The sequence below is a fragment of the Streptopelia decaocto genome (assembly GCF_964273445.1).
Source record: "Streptopelia decaocto genome assembly, chromosome: 1".
NCBI lineage: Eukaryota > Metazoa > Chordata > Aves > Columbiformes > Columbidae > Streptopelia > Streptopelia decaocto.
The window spans coordinates 210,589,392-210,611,804 of NC_138663.1; the positions used below are offsets into that span (position 1 = coordinate 210,589,392).

Here is a 22,413-nt window from a genome sequence, read left to right on the forward strand (position 1 = left end):
CTGACGGGAAGGAACGAGGCGGAAGGGGGTGCGGATGCCTCGGTAAGATGGCGGCGACGCTGCGGATCCAGAGCGACTGGAGTCAGGTGCTGAGGTAAATCCGGCCCTTCAGGTCCCTTCCCCAGCCCTGGTCCCTTCTCCGCACTTAGCTCTGCTCTTTCTCTCCGCAGGAGGGACGAGGGCGAGGCCTGGCTGAGCTGCCGGAGCCCTGGTGAGCGCTGAGGGGCCTGAGGAGGCGGGAACGGGGAGGGTTCGGGGGGTCTTGTGGGCTGTGAGGGGACCCTGGAGTTTGGAGGGGGGTGGCCTGTGCTTTGGGGGTGTCCCGTGGTTGGGGCGGGCTTGTGGGTAAAGAGTGGGTGAGGGCAGTTTTAGGTTGTGAGGGTGGTTGATGGGGGGTTAATTGGTTATGAGAGTTGAGGGTGGTTGGGGGGATCTAATGGGTTGGGAGGGGGTGAAGGAGATTGAGGGGGGGCTGTGGGTTAAGAAGGGATGAGAACAATTGGGGATCACAGAATCCCAGAACGTCAGGGGTTGGAAGGGCCCTGGAAAGCTCATCCAGTGCAATCCCCCCATGGAGCAGGAACACCCAGATGAGGTTACACAGGAAGGTGTCCAGGCGGGTTGGAATGTCTGCAGAGAAGGAGACTCCACAACCTCCCTGGGCAGCCTGGGCCAGGCTCTGCCACCCTCACCAGGAACAAGTTGCTTCTCATATTCAAGTGGAACCTCCTGTGTTCCAGTTTGAACCCGTTACCCCTTGTCCTATCACCGGTTGTCACCAGAAGAGCCTGGCTCCATCCTCCTGACACTCACCCTTTCCATATCGATCCCCATGAATGAGTCAGCCCTCAGTGTCCTCTTGTCCATCTCCAGAGCCCCAGCTCCCTCAGCCTTTCCTCACACGGGAGATGCTCCACTCCCTTCAGCATCTTGGTGGCTGCGCTGGACTCTCTCCAGCAGTTCCCTGTCCTGCTGGAACTCAGGGGCCACAACTGGACACAATATTCCAGGTGTGGTCTCCCCAGGGCAGAGCAGAGGGGCAGGAGAACCTCTCTGACCTACTGACCACCCCCTTCTCATCCACCCCAGGTACCATTGGCTTCCTGGCCACAAGGGCCCAGTGCTGGCTCATGGTCACCCTGCTGTCCCCAGGACCCCCAGGTCCCTTTCCCCTACACTGCTCTCCAACAGCTCATTCCCCAACTTACACTGGATCCTGGGGTTGTTCCTGCCCAGATACAAGACTCTACACTTGCCCTTGTTCTATTTCATTGATTTTTTTCCCTGCTAAACCCTGTGGGTTAGAAGGGGGTGAGGGGACTTTGGGAGTCTAGGGATTAGAAGGGGGTGAGGGGGATTAAGGGGCATCTTGTGGGTTATGAGGAGTGAAGGCATTTGAGGGTATGTGCTATGGTTTGGGGGGTGAAGGCAGTTGGGGGATGCCCTGTGGTTTAAGGGGGGTCAGGAGTGGTTTAGGGGTGCTGTGTGGTTTAGGGGGGAGGGTGAGGGCAGTCGGAGGGGCTCAGGGGTTTAGGGGAAGGTGAGTTGACAGGGGGATCTGGTGTCTGACATGAGCAGCTGCTCTTCTTGCAGGAAAACCAACCCTGTACGGCAGCCTGACCCGCCGTGGGCTCAGCACCGAGGGCGTCCCTGACATCGCTGCTTCCGAGGGCTTCGTGGTTGGGGAGGTCACGAAGGTACCAGGGCTTGGAAACCACCTTCCATGCGTGAGGGGTCACAGCAATGATGCGAGGCTGGAACAGCTCTGCTGGGGGACAGGCTGAGAGAGTTGGGGTGTTCAGCTGGAGAACAGAAGCTCCAAGGAGACCTTAGTGCAGCCTTTCCAGACTTAAAAGGGGCTGAGGAGAAAGATGGGGCCAGACTTTTGAGCAGGGCCTGTTGTGACAGGACATGGGGTGATGGTTTTAAACTAAAGGAGAGAGATTCAGGCCAGACATGAGGGAGAAATTGTTGGCCCTGAGGGTGGTGAGAGCCTGGCCCAGGTTGGCGAGAGAGGTGGTGGCTGAACCATCCCTGGAGACATCCCAGGCCAGGCTGGACGGGGCTCTGAGCAACCTGAGCTGGTGAAGATGTCCCTGCTCATGGCAGGGGGGGCACTGGGGGAGCTGGGAAGGTCCCTTCAACCCAAACCCTTCTGCGATTGCATGATAAGGAGCAATACGCTTATACCAGTCAAAATAGCAGCCTAAAATTGTTGCCCAGTCCCACACATGGTGCTATCTAGCTTTCCTGGGCCTTCCCCCCATACAGCACCCTGGAGCTGCTCTGTAGCATCCCATAGTGTGGCTGGGGCTGTATGTCATGGTTGGCCAGGCCACTGTGACCATCCTTTGCCACCCAGAGCAGCTGAGAGAAGGGAACGGAGCTGGTGAGGGGCTGGAGCACAAGTGTGATGGGAGCGGCTGAGGGACCTGGGGGGTTCAGCTGGAGAACAGGAGCTGAGCGGAGACCTTCTGATCTCTGAACTGCCTGAAAGGAGCTTGGAGCCAGGGGGGGTCGGGCTCTGCTCCCCAGGAACAAGCGCCAGGAGCAGAGGAAACGGCCTCAAGTTGCGCCAGGGGAGGTTGAGGTTGGATGTGGGGAACAATTTCTTGCCCAAAGGGCTGTGGGGCATTGGAACAGGCTGCCCAGGGCAGTGCTGGAGTCACCATCCCTGGAGGGTTGGACAGACAGTCATGAGGTTTTCAGGGACATGGGGCAGTGCCGGGGGTGGGGGAAGAGTTGGACTTGATGATCTTGAGGGTCTTTTCCAATCAAAGTGATTCTAAATATTTTTTCACCTCTAGAAAAGCATCGTCATTTCTTGTCCTCGTGAAAATGTGTCCACAAAGTTCCTGGCCCCGTACACAACTTTTTGTGGAATTCATCAGAAAAGTGTAAGTAACCTCGCAGAGTGAGTGGGAAATAACTGAACACGACTCTGAACGTTCACAGTGTGTCTCTGACTGTTGTGTGTTGGTTCTGCGGGGTGGTCTGCAGCAGGATTTTCTGTGTAAACCAGGTAATAAAACATATCATAGAAAACAGATCATGGAAATTCCATCATGCTTATGTTTACCCCACAAAAACAATCTCTCAAGTTCTTTAGGGTGTTTTCTTGCAAGTGATGTGATTTCTGCTCACTTCAGGCCCATGACAGATCCCCTGTAAAGGAATGAGATGTGTGAATTAGTGTGTCAAAAAGACATAAATAAGAGCACCCAGACACTGAGCTGTTCACCTCAGACTAATTCATATCGATCCCAAATTTATAGCAGCTTTTTCCTCCCATATATATATCATGAAATTGGTTTTGCTCTTTGCTGTATTAATTTCTGTTTGCAGGGCTGGGAATTGAGTGTTGCATAAATTAGTCTTGACCTGGTGGGAATTCAGAGACCAGAAAGGCCCGGCTTGTATTTAAAATAATAAATAAATGGCGTGAACTTCTCACTTATTCAAAAGCAGTCCTGCTCGTTTTGCTGAATAATCTTCTTATTGCACCCCTGTCAATCTGGGGGTGCAACAAGTGCAGCTTCTCGCTGAACAGTGATACAGAAAGTCTGATTCTGACCTAAAATTTCATTTCTTTGAAGAAAAGCACGTAACTTGCCTTTGCTGGAAAACACCCTCTGCTTTTGATGAACACTAAACCCCATGTGGAAATGATCCAAGAAACCAGGGAGTGCGTATCCTGCAGGTACAACCGGCTGCCCTAAAGGGAGTCCCCCGAATGCTCCTGGAGATGTTTTTGTACACTTACCTCACAATTTATTGAGTATATTGTTGTGATAAACCCAGCTGAAAATGCTAAAAAGTCACTTTCTGTTGACAAAACTCAACAGTGATATAAATCAAGGTGCGCTTGGACATCTCTACAGCTGTTTAAGAGGAAGCAGAGCTCTGCTGAGAGACAGAGCTTGACAATAAGGCAGCTCTGGAGACCGGGGTGTATCATTGCTCTGAGCTTTGTGCTCCTGAAGGGTCCCCAGCTGCCCTTTTGTGTGATAAACAGAACTGTGATTCAGAGCACAGCAAAATGGGAAATGCAGGTGTGTTTAGTTGGCTGTCAAACGCACGTCTCCTCTGGACAGCAGCTGAAGCCATATCTATTAGTATGTAGATGAGTTTAAAGCTGGTGTGAGCTAAGCTCCAGTTTTCCTTTTTACCTGCTGCCTCTTCTGAACACTCATGTTTGAGCTTGCCTGTTCATGGATCCCTCCTGAAAATCTGGGGATATCAAGGAATCATTTTGGTTGGAAAAGATGCTGAAGATTGAGTCCAACTGTTCCCCCACCCCCGGCACTGCCCCGTGTCCTGAGAACCTCATGTCCGTCTGTCCAACCCTCCAGGGATGGTGACTCCAGCACTGCCCTGGGCAGCCTGTTCCAATGCCCCACAGCCCTTTGGGGAAGAAATTGTTCCCCAGATCCAACCTCAGCCTCCCCTGGTGCAACTTGAGGCCGTTTCCTCTGGTCCTATCGATAGATGTGAAAAGTCAGTGGGGCTTTTCATTCCTGCTTCAATGATCCTCACAGGATTTATTTTCTTCCCCCCCTGGGGAGCAAATTACCACAGATTGGTTTGTTATATAAAATACTTCTTATATTAGTGATGCATTTATCACATTACCAATATGTAAGTAAATGTACTTAACAGCTACTGTAATGGCAAAACCATTACCTTGTGCTCTTATTTAAATTTTCTAATTCCTATTTGAATTCCCCAAATTTTCTTTTTGACAAATAGAGGATGGGTATTGATCCTACACCCTGTCAGGTTCACCAAGGGCCGGGTCCTGCGCTGGGGTCACAGCAACCCCAGGCAGCGCTACAGGCTCGAGGAAGAGCGGCTGGAAAGTGCCCGGCGGAAAAGGAGCTGGGGGTGTTGGTGCCAGCGGCTGAACATGAGCCAGCGTGTGCCCAGGTGGCCAAGAGGCCACCAGCATCCTGGCTGGTACCAGCACTGGTGTGGCCGGCAGGCCCAGGGCAGTGACCGTCCCTGTGCTGGGACCTGGGGAGGCCAAACCGCCAATCCTGGGGGCAGTTTTGGGCCCCTCACACCAAGCAAAATCATTCTGTGATTCGAGCTACTGGAGCTTTTCAGGAGAGCAGTTTGTTCTGACTCGTGCTTTGTTGGGAGAACCAAGGGCTGAATGGTGGCAAAACGTGTCCACACGAGCCCTGACTGATGCACATGCAGCAAGAGGATGCTGTAGGGCACCCTTAACATCTGGCAATTGATGTGGGTCTGTTATATACTTGATCTCCTTGAAGCCATCGTCTGTAAGTCTCAGGCCTCTAGCTATCATATTTTTTTGGCAAAATCTCTATCTATTTGTATCTTTGGGTTTCCCTGTGAACACAGTAGAAAATCCGACTGTCTTCAGGCCGAGCACGTGCAAGAGGATCAACAAAGCCCGTTTCTGTTTGAGAAGAGTTAATTGTTCCAAAAAGTGTTTAATCTTGAAGCCTGAGATGAAGATGAGCAGCCTCACCCCTTACAGACCAGACCATGCAAATTAAGACCAAAAACCTGGTTGGAATAGCGACAGACCTGTGATATTTGTTTCTTTCTTATTTCTGTTGGGATTTTACTGCTGTAGGGTTTTTTTTGTAATCCACACAGTGTATATGGAATTATTAGGAAGCTTTTGGAGGTAAAGCAACACAACTCCAGTACCCGAATCTTGCAAGCCAACACTACATATTTATCATATATCTATTGGTTTTGCAGGTTGCAACACCAGCGTTAACCTTCGTTCTCATAAAATCTATATGATTGTGTTTTTCAGCCTGTTTAGAATCATAGAACAGTGTGTTAGTTTAGTGTTGCTACAGTCTCTATTGGAAATGTCGCTGTCACTTGAAAAATGTAATTATTTATTATCTGTTATTTTATTTCATGCACATTAAAATGCATATAACGCAAACCCCAACACAACCGCTGTCTGCGCAGGCTCTTGACTTGGTTTCTTTTTCTCCCTGCTTTGCTGATCTCTACAGCATCACAGGCAGAGAATAACAATCTCTGTGACAAATTTGGTGGTAATATCTCATAAAACTTACTGAGACATTGAGGTGAGACAGCTTGTGAAGTCCTCACATAAGGCTATAAATTGTTAGACCGTTATCAGCCTGAAATGCTTAAGGAAACTCTTTTGGGTGTTTTAAATAAGTGTTGAGACAATAACAGCCCTGGATGATGCACTTAGGAGGTCTCCCCAGTACAAAGTTAGGCTCTTGAGCAAAAATACCCATATACAGTGTCATGTAAAGCTGAAATTTGGTGGTTTTCCCCTCCTGCAGGTTACTTGTCTTGACATTTCCAGTGGCGGAGGCCTTGGCGTCTCCACCAGCACAGACGGGACCATGAAAATCTGGCAGGCGGCGAATGGAGAAATAAGAGTAAGAACATCCAGCTTTGATGTCGTGTGTTGTTTGTGCCATTACCGGAGTCATTCGGCTGTGATTTTGGTCGGGTTCTCCGCACCCCGTGGTCTAGGACAGGCGATAAGTTGGTTTTTTAATTGAAATTTGACATCTGGGAGGTTTTTAGTCAAATCTGTTGGAAAGTATGACTTCTCCCAAGGGAAATGATGCTCAGCAATCTGGAGAGGAGTCGCAGGGTGAAGTTATTAATAAGAAAAGGTAATTAGGAATCCTGCCTTCCTGGTATTATATATATATATAAATATATATATATATAAAATAAATATGTATATAAAAATATAAATTCAGTGTTTGTACTACGCTGACGTGCAGAAGGTAACGGGAAGTTCCTGACCTGCGTGGTAAAAACACTGAATTTCTTTGGCATAGAGAAGAGGTGAGGAAAAAAAGAACATGATGGATTAAGCTCAAGGCATCCTGCCTTCCTGGTATTATATATATATATATATATATATATATATATATATAAATAAATAAATAAAAAATAAATAAATAAATTATATTTTTATATTTAAAAAATCTATATAATTATGTATATATAAGATATTAATATTTCTTGACCTGTCAGCGGCTTGTTTGGCAGAGGAAAAAGACATTTAACCTCTCATTAGAAACGAATCTAGCATCCTTTGCTATGTAATTAGCTACTCAAATGGCAGAGGGAGGTCCAAAATGTACCTGCTGCCTCTTCACCCGCCTCAAATTCAGACGAGTCCGTTGCCCGAACGCAAGGATTTGAACTTGATCCTCTGCCCACATGGGAACGCCCAAGTTTTCCAGTGTCGTAGCTCAAATAAATTGCTTGGCATGGAGGTGATAATGACGGTACTAGCACATAGTTCTTTGTTTTTCCAGAGACTTTTGGAAGGCCATGTGTATGATGTGAATTGTTGCAGGTTTTTCCCGTCGGGCCTCGTGGTTCTGAGCGGGGGAATGGATGCCCAGCTCAAGGTCTGGTCAGCGGAAGACGCCAGCTGCGTAGTCACATTTAAAGGTCACAAAGGAGGTACAGAATATTTACACTTTCAAATCCTTTATCTGCCATCTCTGTAATTGTTTTTTTTTTACCCAAGCACTAACATTCATTCAAATTCTGACATCTGGAGTATCTTTTCCAACTTGAATGATAGAGTGTACTATCAGCAAGTTTGCTGGTGACACCAAGCTGGGAGGAGTGGCTGACACGCCAGAGGCTGTGCTGCCATCAGAGACCTGGACAGGCTGGAGAGTTGGGCGGGGAAACATTTAATGAACTAGAACAAGGGCAAGTGTAGAGTCTTGAATCTGGGCAGGAACAACCCCAGGTTCCAGTGTAAGTTGGGGAATGAGCTGTTGGAGAGCAGTGTAGGGGAAAGGGACCTGGGGGTCCTGGGGACAGCAGGGTGACCATGAGCCAGCACTGGGCCCTTGTGGCCAGGAAGCCAATGGTACCTGGGGTGGGTTAGAAGGGGGTGGTCAGTAGGTCAGAGAGGTTCTCCTGCCCCTCTGCTCTGCCCTGGGGAGACCACACCTGGAATATTGTGTCCAGTTGTGGCCCCTCAGTTCCAGCAGGACAGGGAACTGCTGGAGAGAGTCCAGCGCAGCCACCAAGATGCTGAAGGGAGTGGAGCATCTCCCGTGTGAGGAAAGGCTGAGGGAGCTGGGGCTCTGGAGCTGGAGAAGAGGACACTGAGGGGTGACTCATTCATGTTTACAGATACCTAAAGGGTGAGTGTCAGGAGGATGAAGCCAGGCTCTTCTCGGTGACAACCAGTGACAGGACAAGGGGTAATGGGTACAAACTGGAACACAAGAGGTTCCACTTAAATTTGAGAAGCAACTTGTTCCTGGTGAGGGTGGCAGAGCCTGGCCCAGGCTGCCCAGGGAGGTTGTGGAGTCTCCTTCTCTGCAGACATTCCAACCCGCCTGGACACCTTCCTGTGTAACCTCATCTGGGTGTTCCTGCTCCATGGGGGGATTGCACTGGATGAGCTTTCCAGGTCCCTTCCAACCCCTGACATTCTGGGATTCTGTGATTCTGTGAATTAAAAGATTGGTATTTATTCTATTAGAGGAAACTGCTTCTCTCACTGACAAGCATTTTCTTCATTAATTAATGTACAAAGAGTCTCCTCCTTACACCCAGATCATCCTGCTCACCTTCAATTGCTCCAGAACCTCTTGCTTTTATTTTTTCTCTTGCCTGGAAAAGCATAAAGCAGTTTATTATGGACCTGCAGAACTTGGGCAGCCAATTATCCACCTCAGGGACATGTGCAGTTAAAAGTAAAGCACAGCGAAAGCACCTGCAAGGATACTTCAGTGATTATTTCTTAAGAAGAGCTGGAATAAGCTCGTTCACCGTTGTACCAAAAGCAGATGTTCAACTCTGCCTCTGCTGATGGTGTTGCTGCTAAAGACTAAATTCCTCACCCTTCCCCAGTTTAATTCATGTAAAGCTTCACCAGGCTCTGTTTTCATTCGTGTTTACACCTGGCCTGTCTTTTCACACTGGGTCTGTCTTTTCATGGTGATTGCTTCCTAAACGATGCCAACTTGAACGCTTGGGTGATGCTGAGCAAATGCAGGTGAGCTGTGGATGTGTCTTAGATGCCCCAAACTATTCCCCGAATTTCCCCCTCCCTTAGCAACATACACATACAGGCTCATTTTCCCTGTCTCACAGGGTGCTGGGCTTTATTAAAAAGGTTAATAAGTCCCGTGGCTGTCTGCCCAAAACTTGATTAACTTGAAAACTCATTTTGAGCTGAACATGCCATTATTCTAATGTGGTCTTTTTTGTGTGGATTCACAGAATCACAGAATGACTGGGTTGGAAAAGACCTCAGAGATCATCCAGTCCAACCCTTGGTCCAACTCCAGTCCATTGACTAGATCATGGCACTAAGTGCCATGTCCAATCTCAGTTTAAAAACCTCCAGGGCCGGTGAGTCCAGCACCTCCCTGGGCAGCCATTCCAATCCTGACCACTCTCTCTGCACAGAATTGCTTTCTGATCTCCAGCCTCAATTTCCCCTGGCAGAGTTGAAGCCCATGGCCCCTTGTCCTATTGCTGATGCCTGGGAGAAGAGCCCAATCCCCACCTGGCTAGAACTGCCCTTCAGGTAGTTCTAGAGAGTGCTGAGCTCCCCTCTAAGCCTCCTCTTCTCCAGACTAAACAAGCCCAGCTCCCTCAGCCTCTCCCCATAGGGCTTGTGTTCCAGTCCCTTCCCCAGTCTTGTTGCTCTTCTCTGGACCCGCTCCAGCACTTCAATCTCTTTCCTGAGCTGAGGGGCCCAGAACTGACCACAACACTCCAGGTGTGGCCTCCCCAATGCAGAGCACAGGGGAAGGATCACTGCCCTTGTCCTGCTGACCACGCTGGTTTGGATACAGGACAGGACACCATTGGCCTTCTTGGCCACCTGGGCACACTGTTGGCTCATGTTGAGCTTCCTGTCCATTAGTCCCCCAGGTCCCTTTCTGCCTGGCTGCTCTCCAGCCACTCTGTGCCCAGCCTGGAGCGCTGCAGGGGGTTGTTGTGGCCAAAGTGCAGGACCCGGCACTTGCTCTTGTTGAACTTCATCCCATTGGAATCGGCCCATTTTTCCAGTCTATCCAGACCCCTCTGCAGAGCCCTCCTGCCTTCCAGCAGGTCCACACTCCCTCCCAGCTTGGTGTCATCAGCAAACTTGCTGATGATGGTCTCTATCCCCACATCTAAATCATCAATAAAGATGTATAACAGGACTGGACCCAACACTGACCCCTGGGGGACACCTCTAGCGACTGGCCACCAGCTGAATGCAGCCCCATTCAAAATACTTTGCCGCAAATGTCCTGTAAACAACGGAGCTTTGCTTCTGAAGTTGAACTTTTATTCACTGTGTATAACTCCAGCCCAAACTGTTGCAGCGTTTGCTTGACTTGTGATTTGAGCTTGTCGTGTTTAATGACCTCTTCTCTAGGGAAAGCGTCAATTAAATCTTTTAACTGATTGTTTCCTTCCAAAAAAAAACCCCACTGTGTCATTTTCCAGATCTAGACCCAACATCCCACACTGAAATGAAGTATTTGGGGGATGGCAACACACGCAAAGTGTTGCTGTAGCTCCATAATGTGGATGCTGCTTGCCCCATAAAAACTTTGGGGCTTACCCAGAGCTGGAGTTGGTGATTTTCTAAGAGTGCTGGACCAGGATATTTTCTCCCCAAGCTAGGGGTTAATTATGGAGCTTGAAACCCAGCAGCAGCTGCGCTATCAGCTCAATTTGAGCCAAGGTGTTGTTCATCTGCCTTCCCCGCTGTCTGAACGTGACCTTTTGCTTTGCCGCAGGGATTTTGGACACTGCCATTGTGGATCGGGGAAGAAACGTCCTTTCCTGCTCCAGAGACGGCACCGCCCGTCTCTGGGACTGCGGAAAATCCGCCTGTCTGGGTGTCATCGCCGACTGCGGCTGTCCCGTCAACGGCATCGCCGTGGGCACCGCCGATGACTCGCTGAACCTGGGCACGCCTGAAAAACCTCCTAGTAAGGATCTTGCCCTTAAAATTCCCCTTCGTTCCCCTGTCCCAAACTGCTTATGCTTGTCACCGATAATCCTGAGCACGTGGCTTGCTGCTCTGTGCCCTTGGGAAGGGGTCGCCAGAACAAAGAATTTCAGTCCCAAGGAGGAATTGAGCCTTGTAAATCAATTAGTGATGAAGACAGGTCTCCCTGATTACTGGCCCACCCTTAGTGTCTGGACTGATGTTGTTATAGGTTTAGCAGGGGTGATCCAAACTGTCAGGTTTTGGTACCATCAAGATTTGTTGCGTAGCCACTGCTGGAATTAACTGTTGTCCTTTCGCCAGGTGATCGTGAGATTGGGACAGAAGGGAAGATGCTGCTGCTGGCCCGAGAAGACAAGAAGCTTCAAGGAGTGGGACTGCAGAGCAGGCAGCCGGTAAGGAGTGTGACACTGGCGGTGTCCCTGCCTGGGGGAGAGCTTCGAGATACAATCACAGAATCATTTTGGTTGGAAAAGCCCCTCAAGATCATCGAGTCCAACCGTTCCCCCACCCCTGGCACTGCCCCATGTCCCTGAGAACCTCATCTCCATCTGTCCAACCTTCCAGGGATGGTGACTCCAGCACTGCTCTGGGCAGCCTGTTCCAATGCCCCACAGCCCTTTCTGAGGAGAAATTTTCATTGCTGAACTCACTCACCCTGCAGTGTTCTCCTCTTTTGTCTATTCCTGGGAGGAGAGACTAAAACCCGGTATAGTGAAGGATGTGTTTTCTTCTTCCTACTGACCGGATTTTTGTCTGGAGGTCTGAGGAGTAAGAATTGCTCACGATTTAACCTGGGTATGGGGAAGACAGTATTTAAATTTAAACAGTGGCCAGTAGATGTCATTGTGAAAGCAGGAACTGCAGGTTGCCTCATCCAGCCAAGGTGGAAAGCTGCTGTTTCATCTGGCAGTTGTCTTAAGCAGCATGTAAAGGAGACCATAGTGTGGCCTTTCCGTGCTTAAAAGGGGCTGAGAAGAAAGATGGGGACAGACTTTTGAGCAGGGCCTGTTGTGATAGGACAAGGATTGATGGTTTGAAACTAAAGGAGGGAGATTCAGCATAGAAATAAGAAATTGTTGGCCCTGACGGTGGTGAGAGCCTGGCCCAGATTGGCGAGAGAGGTGGTGGCTGAACCATCCCTGGAGACATCCCAGGCCAGGCTGGACGGGGCTCTGAGCAACCTGAGCTGGTGAAGATGTCCCTGCTCATGGCAGGGGGGGCACTGGGGAGCTGGGAAGGTCCCTTCATCCCACGCTATTCTATGATTCCATGACCTCAGGTGGTCACCAGTCCATCTCCCTCCTCTTAGAAAAGGAAAATGGAGTTGGTAAATCTCAGGTATTGAAAGTCTTATCAGGACTATCCTAGGCAGTAGCACAGGAGCTCCTGATGATTTAGGATTTCGAACTGCTTGTGGTGTTTGTGGAGAGTAAAATTTAGGGTGGAACGAGTAAGCTCACTGAAGCAAAGCCCTTGAGGTGCTGGAGCGATTTGAGAGAAGGGAACGGAGCTGGGGAAGGGGCTGGAGCACAAGTGTGATGGGAGCGGCTGAGGGACCTGGGGGGTTCAGCTGGAGAACAGGAGCTGAGGGGAGACCTTCTGATCTCTGAACTGCCTGAAAGGAGCTTGGAGCCAGGGGGGTCGGGCTCTGCTCCCCAGGAACAAGCGCCAGGAGCAGAGGAAACGGCCTCAAGTTGCGCCAGGGGAGGTTGAGGTTGGATTTGGGAACAATTTCTTCCCCAAAGGGCTGTGGGGCATTGGAACAGGCTGCCCAGGGCAGTGCTGGAGTCACCATCCCTGGAGGGTTGGACAGACAGAGATGAGGTTCTCAGGACATGGGGCAGTGCCAGGGGAGGGGAAATAGTTGGACTCAATGGCCTGAACGGTCTTTTCCAACCAAAATGATTCCACGATGCTGTGGCAAAGGCTGACCTGGAAAAACTCGTAGCCTCTGAATGAATGGATGCAGCACTGGGAGGAATCAGAGAATCATTTTGGTTGGAAGAGACCCTGGAGATCATCAAGTCCAACCATAACCTAACTCTGGCACTAGCCCATGTCCCCAAGAACATCATCTATATGTCTTTTAAACACCTCCAGGGACGCCGTGCTCATTGCCAACCTGCCACACAGATCCGGTCTCTCGGCTCTGTGGGTTGCTGAAGATTAATTTGAACTCAGCAGCTCTTTCTCTGTCACTGTGTCACATCCTTTCTCCAAAGGAGACCCAGGAGCGTTCACTGATTGCACTGTCTCTGCTGACTTGGCAAAACTCATCCTGGAGTACCATTCTCCCTGTCTTGGAGGAGGGCTGGGGCATTTTTAACCTTGCTCTGGGTTTGCCACTTTGTGCCAATGACTCACAGAACAACTGTCCTGACTTCTAAAGAAATCATTGCTTCTTTCTCCTGGGTGTCCTGTGTCCTCATCTGTGCGTGTGTGACGCTTGGATTTGTTCCTGTGTTGTCAGGTGTTCCTCTTCGTCGGATCCGACGCCTTCAACTGCTGCACGTTCCTCTCAAGCACCTACATCCTCGCAGGGACTCAGGACGGGAACATCTATCAGCTGGATGTGCGGAACACCAAGTGAGTGAGGGCCTGGGGCTGTGAGTATTTAAACAACAACTAGAAACTCGATTTTTGGCTGGGAAAGAGACCCAGACTGAGGGTATTGGCAGAGAAAGCCCCTTCTAAAGGGTGGACACAGCCCCAGCTGTGGCACCGTGAGCTCCTGAGCCTCTTGCAGACTTTTTTCTTCTCTTGGGGAGATGCTTTTGCTCAGATAGGTGATGTAATGGGATGTTGCCTGGAAAGCGCCTCCTAAAAGACTTTATGCAGGATTTGTGCAGATTTCTTAGTTACTGAAAAGCTTTTCAGTCTTCTGTGACCAGGGGTGCTCTTGGCATAGCCTTCCCTTGCAGATTATGGCTTTAAAAAAAAAATATATATATATATATATATAAAATTATGGTCATGTATTGTGCATATTATGTTATATATTAATAGCTATGTGATTATCTGCATAGACAAGGCTCTTGGGGACATGGGTTAGTGCCAGTGTTGGGTTAATGGTTGGACTCAATGATCTTGAGGGGATTTTCCAACTAAAATGATTTTATATGTTAATATATAGATAGATTTATCAGAAAACTTCTTAACAGCAGATATCACAGAATCCCAGAATGTCAGGGGTTGGAAGGGACCTGGAAAGCTCATCCAGTGCAATCCCCCCATGGAGCAGGAACACCCAGATGAGGTTACACAGGAAGGTGTCCAGGCGGGTTGGAATGTCTGCACAGAAGGAGACTCCACAACCTCCCTGGGCAGCCTGGGCCAGGCTCTGACACCCTCACCAGGAACAAGTTGCTTCTCATATTCAAGTGGAAACTCCTGTGTTCCAGTTTGCACTCATTGTCCCTTGTCCTGTCATTGGTTGTCACCGAGAAGAGCCTGGCTCCATCCTCCTGACACTCCCCCTTTCCATATTGATTCCCACGAATGAGTCACCCCTCAGTGTCCTCTTGTCCAGCTCCAGAGCCCCAGCTCCCTCAGCCTTTCCTCACACGGGAGATGCTCCACTCCCTTCAGCATCTTGGTGGCTGCGCTGGACTCTCTCCAGCAGTTCCCTGTCCTGCTGGAACTCAGGGGCCACAACTGGACACAAGATTCCAGGTGTGGTCTCCCCAGGGCAGAGCAGAGGGGCAGGAGAACCTCTCTGACCTACTGACCACCCCCTTCTAACCCACCCCAGGTACCATTGGCTTCCTGGCCACAAGGGCCCAGTGCTGGCTCATGGTCACCCTGCTGTCCCCAGGACCCCCAGGTCCCTTTCCCCTACACTGCTCTCTAATATGTAATTTCCCAACCTATACTGGAACCTGGGGTTGTTCCTGCCCAGATGCAGGACTCTACACTTGCCCTTGTTCTAGTTCATTACATTTCTCCCCGCCCAACTCTCAGCCTGTCCAGGTCTCTGATGGCAGCACAGCCTCTGGCGTGTCAGCCACTCCTCCCATCTTGGTGGTTATTCTTTCCACGTTAGCGTGTTGAAATGGGCTTTTAACTACAAACCGTAATACTCATGCCTTGTTTCTGCTTTTTTTTTCTAGCACTCCAATCCAGGTCGTCCACAGATCGGGGGCACCGGTGCTTTCACTGCTCCCGTACCGAGACGGATTTGTTGCCAGCCAAGGTAACGCGAGTGCCGCGTTGTGCCAGTAGAAATTATATAATCAGAATTATATCATCGAATCGAGGAGCTGTGCGCTCTTTGGATCTTGTAGGAGGTATATTCTGTGCTTGCTTTTTGCTTTGTGATTTCCACCTCACCCTTGTCTGTCCAAAATGGGGAGTCCAAGGTGCTTCTCAACTGTTGGAAACTTTTCCATCTCTCCAACATCCTCACAGCCCCTTTTCCTTTTCCTGGGGGCTTCATACCCTCTGATGGACTGTTTGTAATTAGGAGCAGGGCTTATTTCACTAATTGGCTGATATTTGTTCTCTTGCTATCTCGTGTAGGTGATGGAACCTGCTTTGTCATTCAGCAAGACCTCGATTATGTCCTCGATCTCACCGAAGCAGACTGCGACCCCGTGTACAAGGTACGGAATGTGATATATCACCCGAAATAAAGGATGTGGGGAAAAGTGAGGCCAGATAGCAGAATTCGTCAACCCACACAATGGGCTCCTTCACAGACCCGCCTTTTCAGCTTTTTTTCTAGCTGAATAATGTTAATATATTGCATTAACAAATCCTCTGTGGTATTTGCTGGCGTTATCGCCATCGAGTAGGAGCAAAACCGAAGCTTTCCGTAAAGAAATGTGAATTAATAGAACAAGGGCAAGTGTAGAGTCTTGAATCTGGGCAGGAACAGCCCCAGGTTCCAGTATAAGTTGGAGAACGAGCTGTTGGAGAGCAGTGTAGGGGAAAGGGACCTGGGGGTCCTGGGGACAGCAGGGTGACCATGAGCCAGCACTGGGCCCTTGTGGCCAGGAAGCCAATGGTACCTGGGGTGGGTTAGAAGGGGGTGGTCAGTAGGTCAGAGAGGTTCTCCTGCCCCTCTGCTCTGCCCTGGGGAGACCACACCTGGAATCTTGTGTCCAGTTGTGGCCCCTGAGTTCCAGCAGGACAGGGAACTGCTGGAGAGAGTCCAGCGCAGCCACCAAGATGCTGAAGGGAGTGGAGCATCTCCCGTGTGAGGAAAGGCTGAGGGAGCTGGGGCTCTGGAGCTGGACAAGAGGAGACTGAGGGGTCACTCATTCATGGGGATCAATATGGAAAGGGTGAGTGTCAGGAGGATGGAGCCAGGCTCTTCTCGGTGACAACAAATGATAGGACAAGGGGTAATGGGTTCAAACTGGAACACAGGAGTTTCCACTTAAATTTGAGAAGAAACTTGTTCCTGGTGAGGGTGGCAGAGCCTGGCCCAGGCTGCCCAGGGGGGTTGTGGAGTCTCCTTCTCTGCAGACATTCCAACCCGCCTGGACACCTTCCTGTGGAACCTCATCTGGGTGTTCCTGCTCCATGGGGGGATTGCACTGGATGAGCTTTCCAGGGCCCTTCAACCCCTGACATTCTGGGATCCTGTGAATTGTGACTCCAGACTACAAAGTGGGTCATTTCCCCGTTTGGATCTACCAGAAGAACTCATGTGTGACCACTTCCCTGCTCCCCAAGCTCCTGCTGAAACCCTAAACTCCCTAAAAGCCTGAAAGAAAAGCTGATCTTGGAGAATTTAACTTTTACCCATCACTTGGTAAATATTGCGCTTAAATACTCTTTTATTCTTGTTTTCCCTTTTTTCCAGGTAGCTTCGTGGGAGAAGCAAATTTACACATGCTGCAGGGACGGCGTAGTGAGGAGATACCAACTTTCCGACCTTTAAACATTTACATCGGCCAAATAGAGAAAAGACGCATCAAAACTCCATTCCAAGCCTGTTTTCCTGTGTTTGAGACGCGTATCTAGAAATTTCTGAGCTCTGTAGAAGTTATTGAGGCTGTTGTGATCACCAGGACGTTTTTGATGACAGGTAATTTGTCCTACTAAAACACAAGTATGATCTTTTTCTTATTAATTTCGCGACAGGTGATTTTCTGACTAAAACACAACTAAGATCTTTTATTAATTTGGAGAGCGGCTCTGAGAGGGTTTTGTGTTGTAACCGTGATTTTATTTTCGCTGCTGAAAAACTGTTTCTAAGGGGGGAGAAAAACAAATAGTATAGATCGAAATAAAGCGGCTGCTTTGATAATAATTGCGTGGAAAATAAATTTTCGCCTTTTTTTTGGAAAAAATAGCATAAAAAACAAAGATGGCGGACGTGGGGGGGGCAGAGTCCGGAAAAGCCCGGGAAGAACTACAACTCCCATGGTGCTCCGAGAGGGGAGACAGGAAGCGCGGCTCGCACTTCCGGCGCGGTCTCCATAGCGACGCGGACGCGGCCGCCATGGGGCAGGATTACTACGCGGTGCTGGAGCTGCGCCGCAGCGCCACGGACGCCGAGATTAAGAAGGCGTGAGGGGCTCTCGGCCGTGCGGGGGGGGCCCGGGGGGGCCGGGGGGTGGCGTTTGGGGTGGGGCCGGGCTGCCTGTCACCTCCTAGGGGGGTGAGGGGCTGGGACCCGGGGTTGGCTGGAGCATGGGGTGTCCCGTCTCTTTGCAGCTACCGGAGACTGGCCTTGAAGAACCACCCTTTAAAATGCAAGGAGCCCGGGGCGCCCGAGAGGTTCAGGCAGCTGGCGGAGGCCTATGATGTGCTGAGCGACCGTGAGTGGGAGAGAGTTCCACGGGGAGCGTGGAATCAGCGTGGGTGGAAAAGACCTTTAAGGCCATTGAGTCCAACTGTTCACCCCCCCCTGGCACTGCCCCATGTCCTGAGAACCTCATGTCCGTCTGTCCAACCCTCCAGGGATGGTGACTCCAGCACTGCCCTGGGCAGCCTGTTCCAATGCCCCACAGCCCTTTGGGGAAGAAATTGTTCCCCACATCCAACCTCAGCCTCCCCTGGCGCAACTTGAGGCCGTTTCCTCTGCTCCTGGCGCTTGTTCCTGGGGAGCAGAGCCCGACCCCCCTGGCTCCAAGCTCCTTCCAGGCAGTTCAGAGATCAGAAGGTCTCCCCTCAGCTCCTGTTCTCCAGCTGAACCCCCCAGGTCCCTCAGCCGCTCCATCACACTTGTGCTCCAGCCCCTCACCAGCTCCGTTCCCTTCTCTCCCCTCGCTCCAGCACCTCAAGGCCTTTCTTGGTGTGAGGGGCCCAAAACTGCCCCCAGGATTGGCGGTTTGGCCTCCCCAGGTCCCAGCACAGGGACGGTCACTGCCCTGGGCCTGCTGGCCACACCAGTGCTGGTACCAGCCAGGATGCTGGTGGCCTCTTGGCCACCTGGGCACACGGTGGCTCATGTTCAGCCGCTGGCACCAACACCCCCAGCTCCTTTTCCGCCGGGCACTTTCCAGCCGCTCTTCCCCGAGCCTGTAGCGCTGCCTGGGGTTGCTGTGACCCCAGGGCAGGACCCGGCACTTGGCCTTGGTGAACCTCAGACAACTGGCCTCAGCCCATCGATCCAGCCGGGCCAGATCCCTCTGTATGGCCTTCCCACCCTCCAGCACATCAACACTCCACCCAACTTGGTGTCACCTGCAAACTCACTGAGGTTGCCCTCAACACCTTCATCCTTGTTCCCCAAGCCATGAAGAAAGGCATCTATGACAAGTTTGGGGAGGAGGGGCTCAAAGGCGGCATTCCCGAGGAGTTCGGCGACGACAACCCCTGGACTGCCGGCTACGTGTTCCACAACAACCCCAACAAAGTCTTCAGGGAGTTCTTCGGTGGAGACAACCCCTTTGCGGGTAGGTAGGGGGGGTCTGGGTTGTCACCCCAGCCCCATCTGTGGCCACTGTGATCCCAGCTCTGAGCTTTAAGCTTTATGGGGACATTTCCCTGCCCAGCTGCTCCCAGGTCCCTCTGGTGCTGCTTAGGACACCCCGGGGGAACCCCTGAGCTCTGATCTGCGTGGAGTGACCCCTCATTCTGCTCGCTGGTGCAGAGTTCTTTGCTGAGGACGGCACGGAGTTGGTCGTGCCCTTTGGGGGGCTGCGAGGACGAGGAGCGATGAAGCAAGACCCTCCGATCGTGCGGGATCTCTACCTCTCCCTCGAGGATCTGTTCTACGGCTGCACCAAGAAGATTAAAATCTCCCGCAGGGTAGGGGTGAATGGGCGAGAATTTGGGGCTGGGAGCCTGAGGGTTTAGGGCTGATTCTGCTCTGTGTTGTCCCTCAGGGGGGGTGACAGCCCCCAGGAGAAGGACTCGGGCGTGCTGGGGGTGCAAGATTGGCCGTGAGCCGGCAACGTGCACTTTCAGCCCAGAAATCCACCCGTGTCCTGGGCTGCATCCCCAGCAGCGTGAGCAGCAGGTGCAGGGAGGGGATTCTGCCCCTCTGCTCCGCTCTGGTGAGACCCCCCTGCAGTGCTGGTCCAGCTCTGGGTCCTCAGCACAGGACACACATGGACCTGCTGGAGAGGGGCCAGAGGAGCCACAGGAATAGAGTAGTGAGGTGGGTTGCAAACTGGCTTAAGGAGAGAAGCCAGAGAGTGGCAGTCAATGGTGCGGAGTCTAGTTGGAGGCCAGTATCTAGTGCAGTGCCTCAGGGGGCAGTGCTGGGGCCAATATTATTCAATATATTCATTAATGATTTAGACGAGGGAATAGAGTGACTGTCAGCAAGTTTGCTGGTGACACCAAGCTGGGAGGAGTGGCTGACACGCCAGAGGCTGTGCTGCCATCAGAGACCTGGACAGGCTGAGAGTTGGGCGGGGAATAACCTAATGAAATTTAACAAGGGCAAGTGTAGAGTCCTGCATCTGGGCAGGAACAACCCCAGGTTCCAGTATAGGTTGGGAAATTACATATTAGAGAGCAGTGTAGGGGAAAGGGACCTGGGGGTCCTGGGGACAGCAGGGTGACCATGAGCCAGCACTGGGCCCTTGTGGCCAGGAAGCCAATGGTACCTGGGGTGGGTTAGAAGGGGGTGGTCAGTAGGTCAGAGAGGTTCTCCTGCCCCTCTGCTCTGCCCTGGGGAGACCACACCTGGAATATTGTGTCCAGTTGTGGCCCCTGAGTTCCAGCAGGACAGGGAACTGCTGGAGAGAGTCCAGCGCAGCCACCAAGATGCTGAAGGGAGTGGAGCATCTCCCGTGTGAGGAAAGGCTGAGGGAGCTGGGGCTCTTTAGTTTGGAGAAGAGGAGACTGAGGGGGGACCTTATTAATGTTTATAAATATCTAAAGGGTGAGTGCTACGAGCATGGAGCCAGGCTCTTCTCAGTGGCAACCAATGACAGGACAAGGGGTAATGGGATCAAGCTGGAACACAAGAGGTTCCACTTAAATTTGAGAAAAAACTTCTTCTCAGTGAGGGTGGCCGAGCCTGGCCCAGGCTGCCCAGGGAGGTTGTGGAGTCTCCTTCTGTGCAGACATTCCAACCCGCCTGGACACCTTCCTGTGTAACCTCATCTGGGTGTTCCTGCTCCATGGGGGGATTGGACCAGATGATCTTTTGAGGTCCCTTCCAATCCCAAACATACTGTGAAACTGTGAATGATCTCCCCAGGTGATGAACGAAGACGATCAAACGAGCACCATCAGAGACAAGATCCTGACGATCGACGTGCGGCCGGGGTGGAAACAGGGCACCCGGATCACCTTTGAGAAGGAAGGAGACCAGGTAACGGCCGCGGGGGGAAGCGCTGGGCTGCGAATCTGCAAAACCATCGAATCCCAGAGCAGTTTGGGTTGACGGGACCTCCAAAGCTCATCCAGCGCCACCCCTGCCGGGAGCAGGGACGTTCTTGGCAGCTCATTTGTGTGGCTGTGGGTTGGTGACATGACTAACACAGCGATTCAGCGCTGCTGTGCCCTGGGGAGCCCTTCCTGCCTCCATTTGCCTTCAGACGGATCAAAATTCACCATTCCAAGAGGTGATTTTCTGCCTGTCTTCACCTTTCCAAACCTTATATTTCTTAATAGGACTCTTATCAAACACCGTATTTTTATTAAAGGAAGAAATTCTTTTCCCCTCGCTCCAGCCAGCAACAAAAGGACGGGCATTTGTGTCACCTTTGTATGAAATCGTTTGTGCTCCCCCAAACCATTTCCCGCTCTGTTCATTTCTCTTTCCTCCTTTTTTAGGGTCCAAACATCATTCCAGCCGACATCACCTTCATTGTCCAAGAGAAACTCCACCCGAGGTTTAAAAGAACCGACGACAACCTCATTTTTGTTGCCACCGTCCCGCTGGGAAAGGTAAAAGAGGGGAACGGAGCCAACCCCGCATGTGTTTGTCCCCGGGGGGTTACTAAGGTGGCTCCGGGTCGCACTCGTTGTCTCGCAGGCGCTGACGGGCTGCGCCGTGCCCGTGAAGACGCTGGACGGGCGGTTGCTGAACATCCCCGTCAACGACATCGTGGAGTAAGCGCCGTGGGGCTGATTCCTCGTGGGTCGGTCGGGATTTTCGTGGCCGGGTGGGCCACACGAGCGAGACGAGGGGCTGGGACATGCGGCTGGGGGAGAGGAATGGCCGCCGGTTGAAGCTGGAGGAGCAAAGTTGGTGTGAAAAACACGCGTGGGGCTCCGCACGTGGACACGTCGTGTTTCTCGCATCAGGATCCTCCCGCCGCTCCTCTCAGCCCCTTTTCTTTGCTCTTCAGCCCCAAATACTGTAAAGTGGTGCCGGGGGAGGGGATGCCACTGCTGCACGACCCCCAGCGCAAGGGCGACCTCCTCATCTATTTCGACATCCGCTTTCCCAAGAAGCTCACGCCTGACCAGAAAACGCTCTTGAGAAGTGCCCTCCTGTCCTAAGGGACCAGGATAACCCGCCTCTTCTCCCACCAATAAAGCTCCGCAGCCACCGCTGCGACGGGGTGGAGGTTGTTCCAAATACCACAGACCCTAAAAACACAGGAGCACCCTCAAACGCAACCCCTTGGACTCTGTTTTTCATGGATCCACTTTGTTTTCCAGACTTTTCTCTGTAGCTGCTCCTCTCAGGGAGGGGGAGGGAGGATTTTGGGGGGGGTCAGAGCGCTCCCAGCTCACTTTATTTGGGAACAGCGATGGGTTGGGGGTGACTGCGCAGTGAAAGACCCAAAGCGTGGAAGGAATGAGCACAGGAGCGGGTGAGGTTTGGGGCACAGGAACCGGCCCTGAAGGCAGAGACCGAGTTGCGCCAATAGAGGTTGAGGTTGGATGTGGGGAACAATTTCTTCCCCAAAGGGCTGTGGGGCATTGGAACAGGCTGCCCAGGGCAGTGCTGGAGTCACCAGCCCTGGATAGTAAGATATTCTTAGATATTAGGAAAACATTTCTGCATTTTCTGGCAGAATGACCCTAAACTCCCCAAAAAAAGGCGCAGGAGCCCCAAGCGCTGC

The 22,413-nt window shown here is 51.5% G+C and overlaps 2 protein-coding genes across 3 annotated transcripts; both read left to right on the plus strand.

Annotated features, from left to right (window-relative positions):
- The first annotated feature begins 4 nt into the window (after nucleotides 1-4).
- On the plus strand, nucleotides 5-17,259 carry PAAF1 (proteasomal ATPase associated factor 1). Its single transcript, XM_082067784.1, has 12 exons — nucleotides 5-94; nucleotides 171-211; nucleotides 1,594-1,697; nucleotides 2,808-2,897; nucleotides 6,309-6,407; nucleotides 7,308-7,458; nucleotides 10,767-10,961; nucleotides 11,285-11,376; nucleotides 13,455-13,570; nucleotides 15,094-15,176; nucleotides 15,503-15,585; nucleotides 16,794-17,259. Exons 1-12 carry the CDS (start codon nucleotides 48-50, stop codon nucleotides 16,869-16,871), a joined length of 1,179 nt encoding a protein of 392 aa, XP_081923910.1. The 5' UTR covers nucleotides 5-47; the 3' UTR covers nucleotides 16,872-17,259.
- DNAJB13 (DnaJ heat shock protein family (Hsp40) member B13) lies at nucleotides 16,992-22,200 on the plus strand. Of its 2 annotated transcripts, XM_082067810.1 has the most exons (7): nucleotides 17,654-17,754; nucleotides 18,673-18,834; nucleotides 19,032-19,189; nucleotides 20,595-20,708; nucleotides 21,173-21,286; nucleotides 21,375-21,451; nucleotides 21,691-22,200. In XM_082067810.1, the coding sequence occupies exons 2-7, from the start codon at nucleotides 18,675-18,677 to the stop codon at nucleotides 21,842-21,844; spliced, it is 777 nt and encodes a 258-aa protein (XP_081923936.1). In that variant the 5' UTR covers nucleotides 17,654-17,754; nucleotides 18,673-18,674; the 3' UTR covers nucleotides 21,845-22,200. The 2 variants fall into 2 exon arrangements, with proteins under 2 accessions (XP_081923935.1, XP_081923936.1); XM_082067809.1 differs by adding an exon at nucleotides 16,992-17,018 and having other exon boundaries at nucleotides 17,651-17,754; nucleotides 21,173-21,830.
- Nucleotides 22,201-22,413: the final 213 nt, after the last annotated feature.

Bases quoted from the DNA above. Each gene is read 5' to 3' on its own strand.
- PAAF1 (XM_082067784.1), top strand. From the start codon at position 48: ATGGCGGCGACGCTGCGGATCCAGAGCGACTGGAGTCAGGTGCTGAG. The intron at 95-170 runs GTAAATCCGGCC...TTCTCTCCGCAG, and splicing joins GACTGGAGTCAGGTGCTGAG to GAGGGACGAGGGCGAGGCCT. The intron at 13,571-15,093 runs GTGAGTGAGGGC...TTTTTTTTCTAG, and splicing joins CTGGATGTGCGGAACACCAA to CACTCCAATCCAGGTCGTCC.
- DNAJB13 (XM_082067809.1), top strand. From the start codon at position 18,675: ATGAAGAAAGGCATCTATGACAAGTTTGGGGAGGAGGGGCTCAAAGGC. The intron at 19,190-20,594 runs GTAGGGGTGAAT...TGATCTCCCCAG, and splicing joins AGATTAAAATCTCCCGCAGG to GTGATGAACGAAGACGATCA. The intron at 20,709-21,172 runs GTAACGGCCGCG...CTCCTTTTTTAG, and splicing joins TTGAGAAGGAAGGAGACCAG to GGTCCAAACATCATTCCAGC.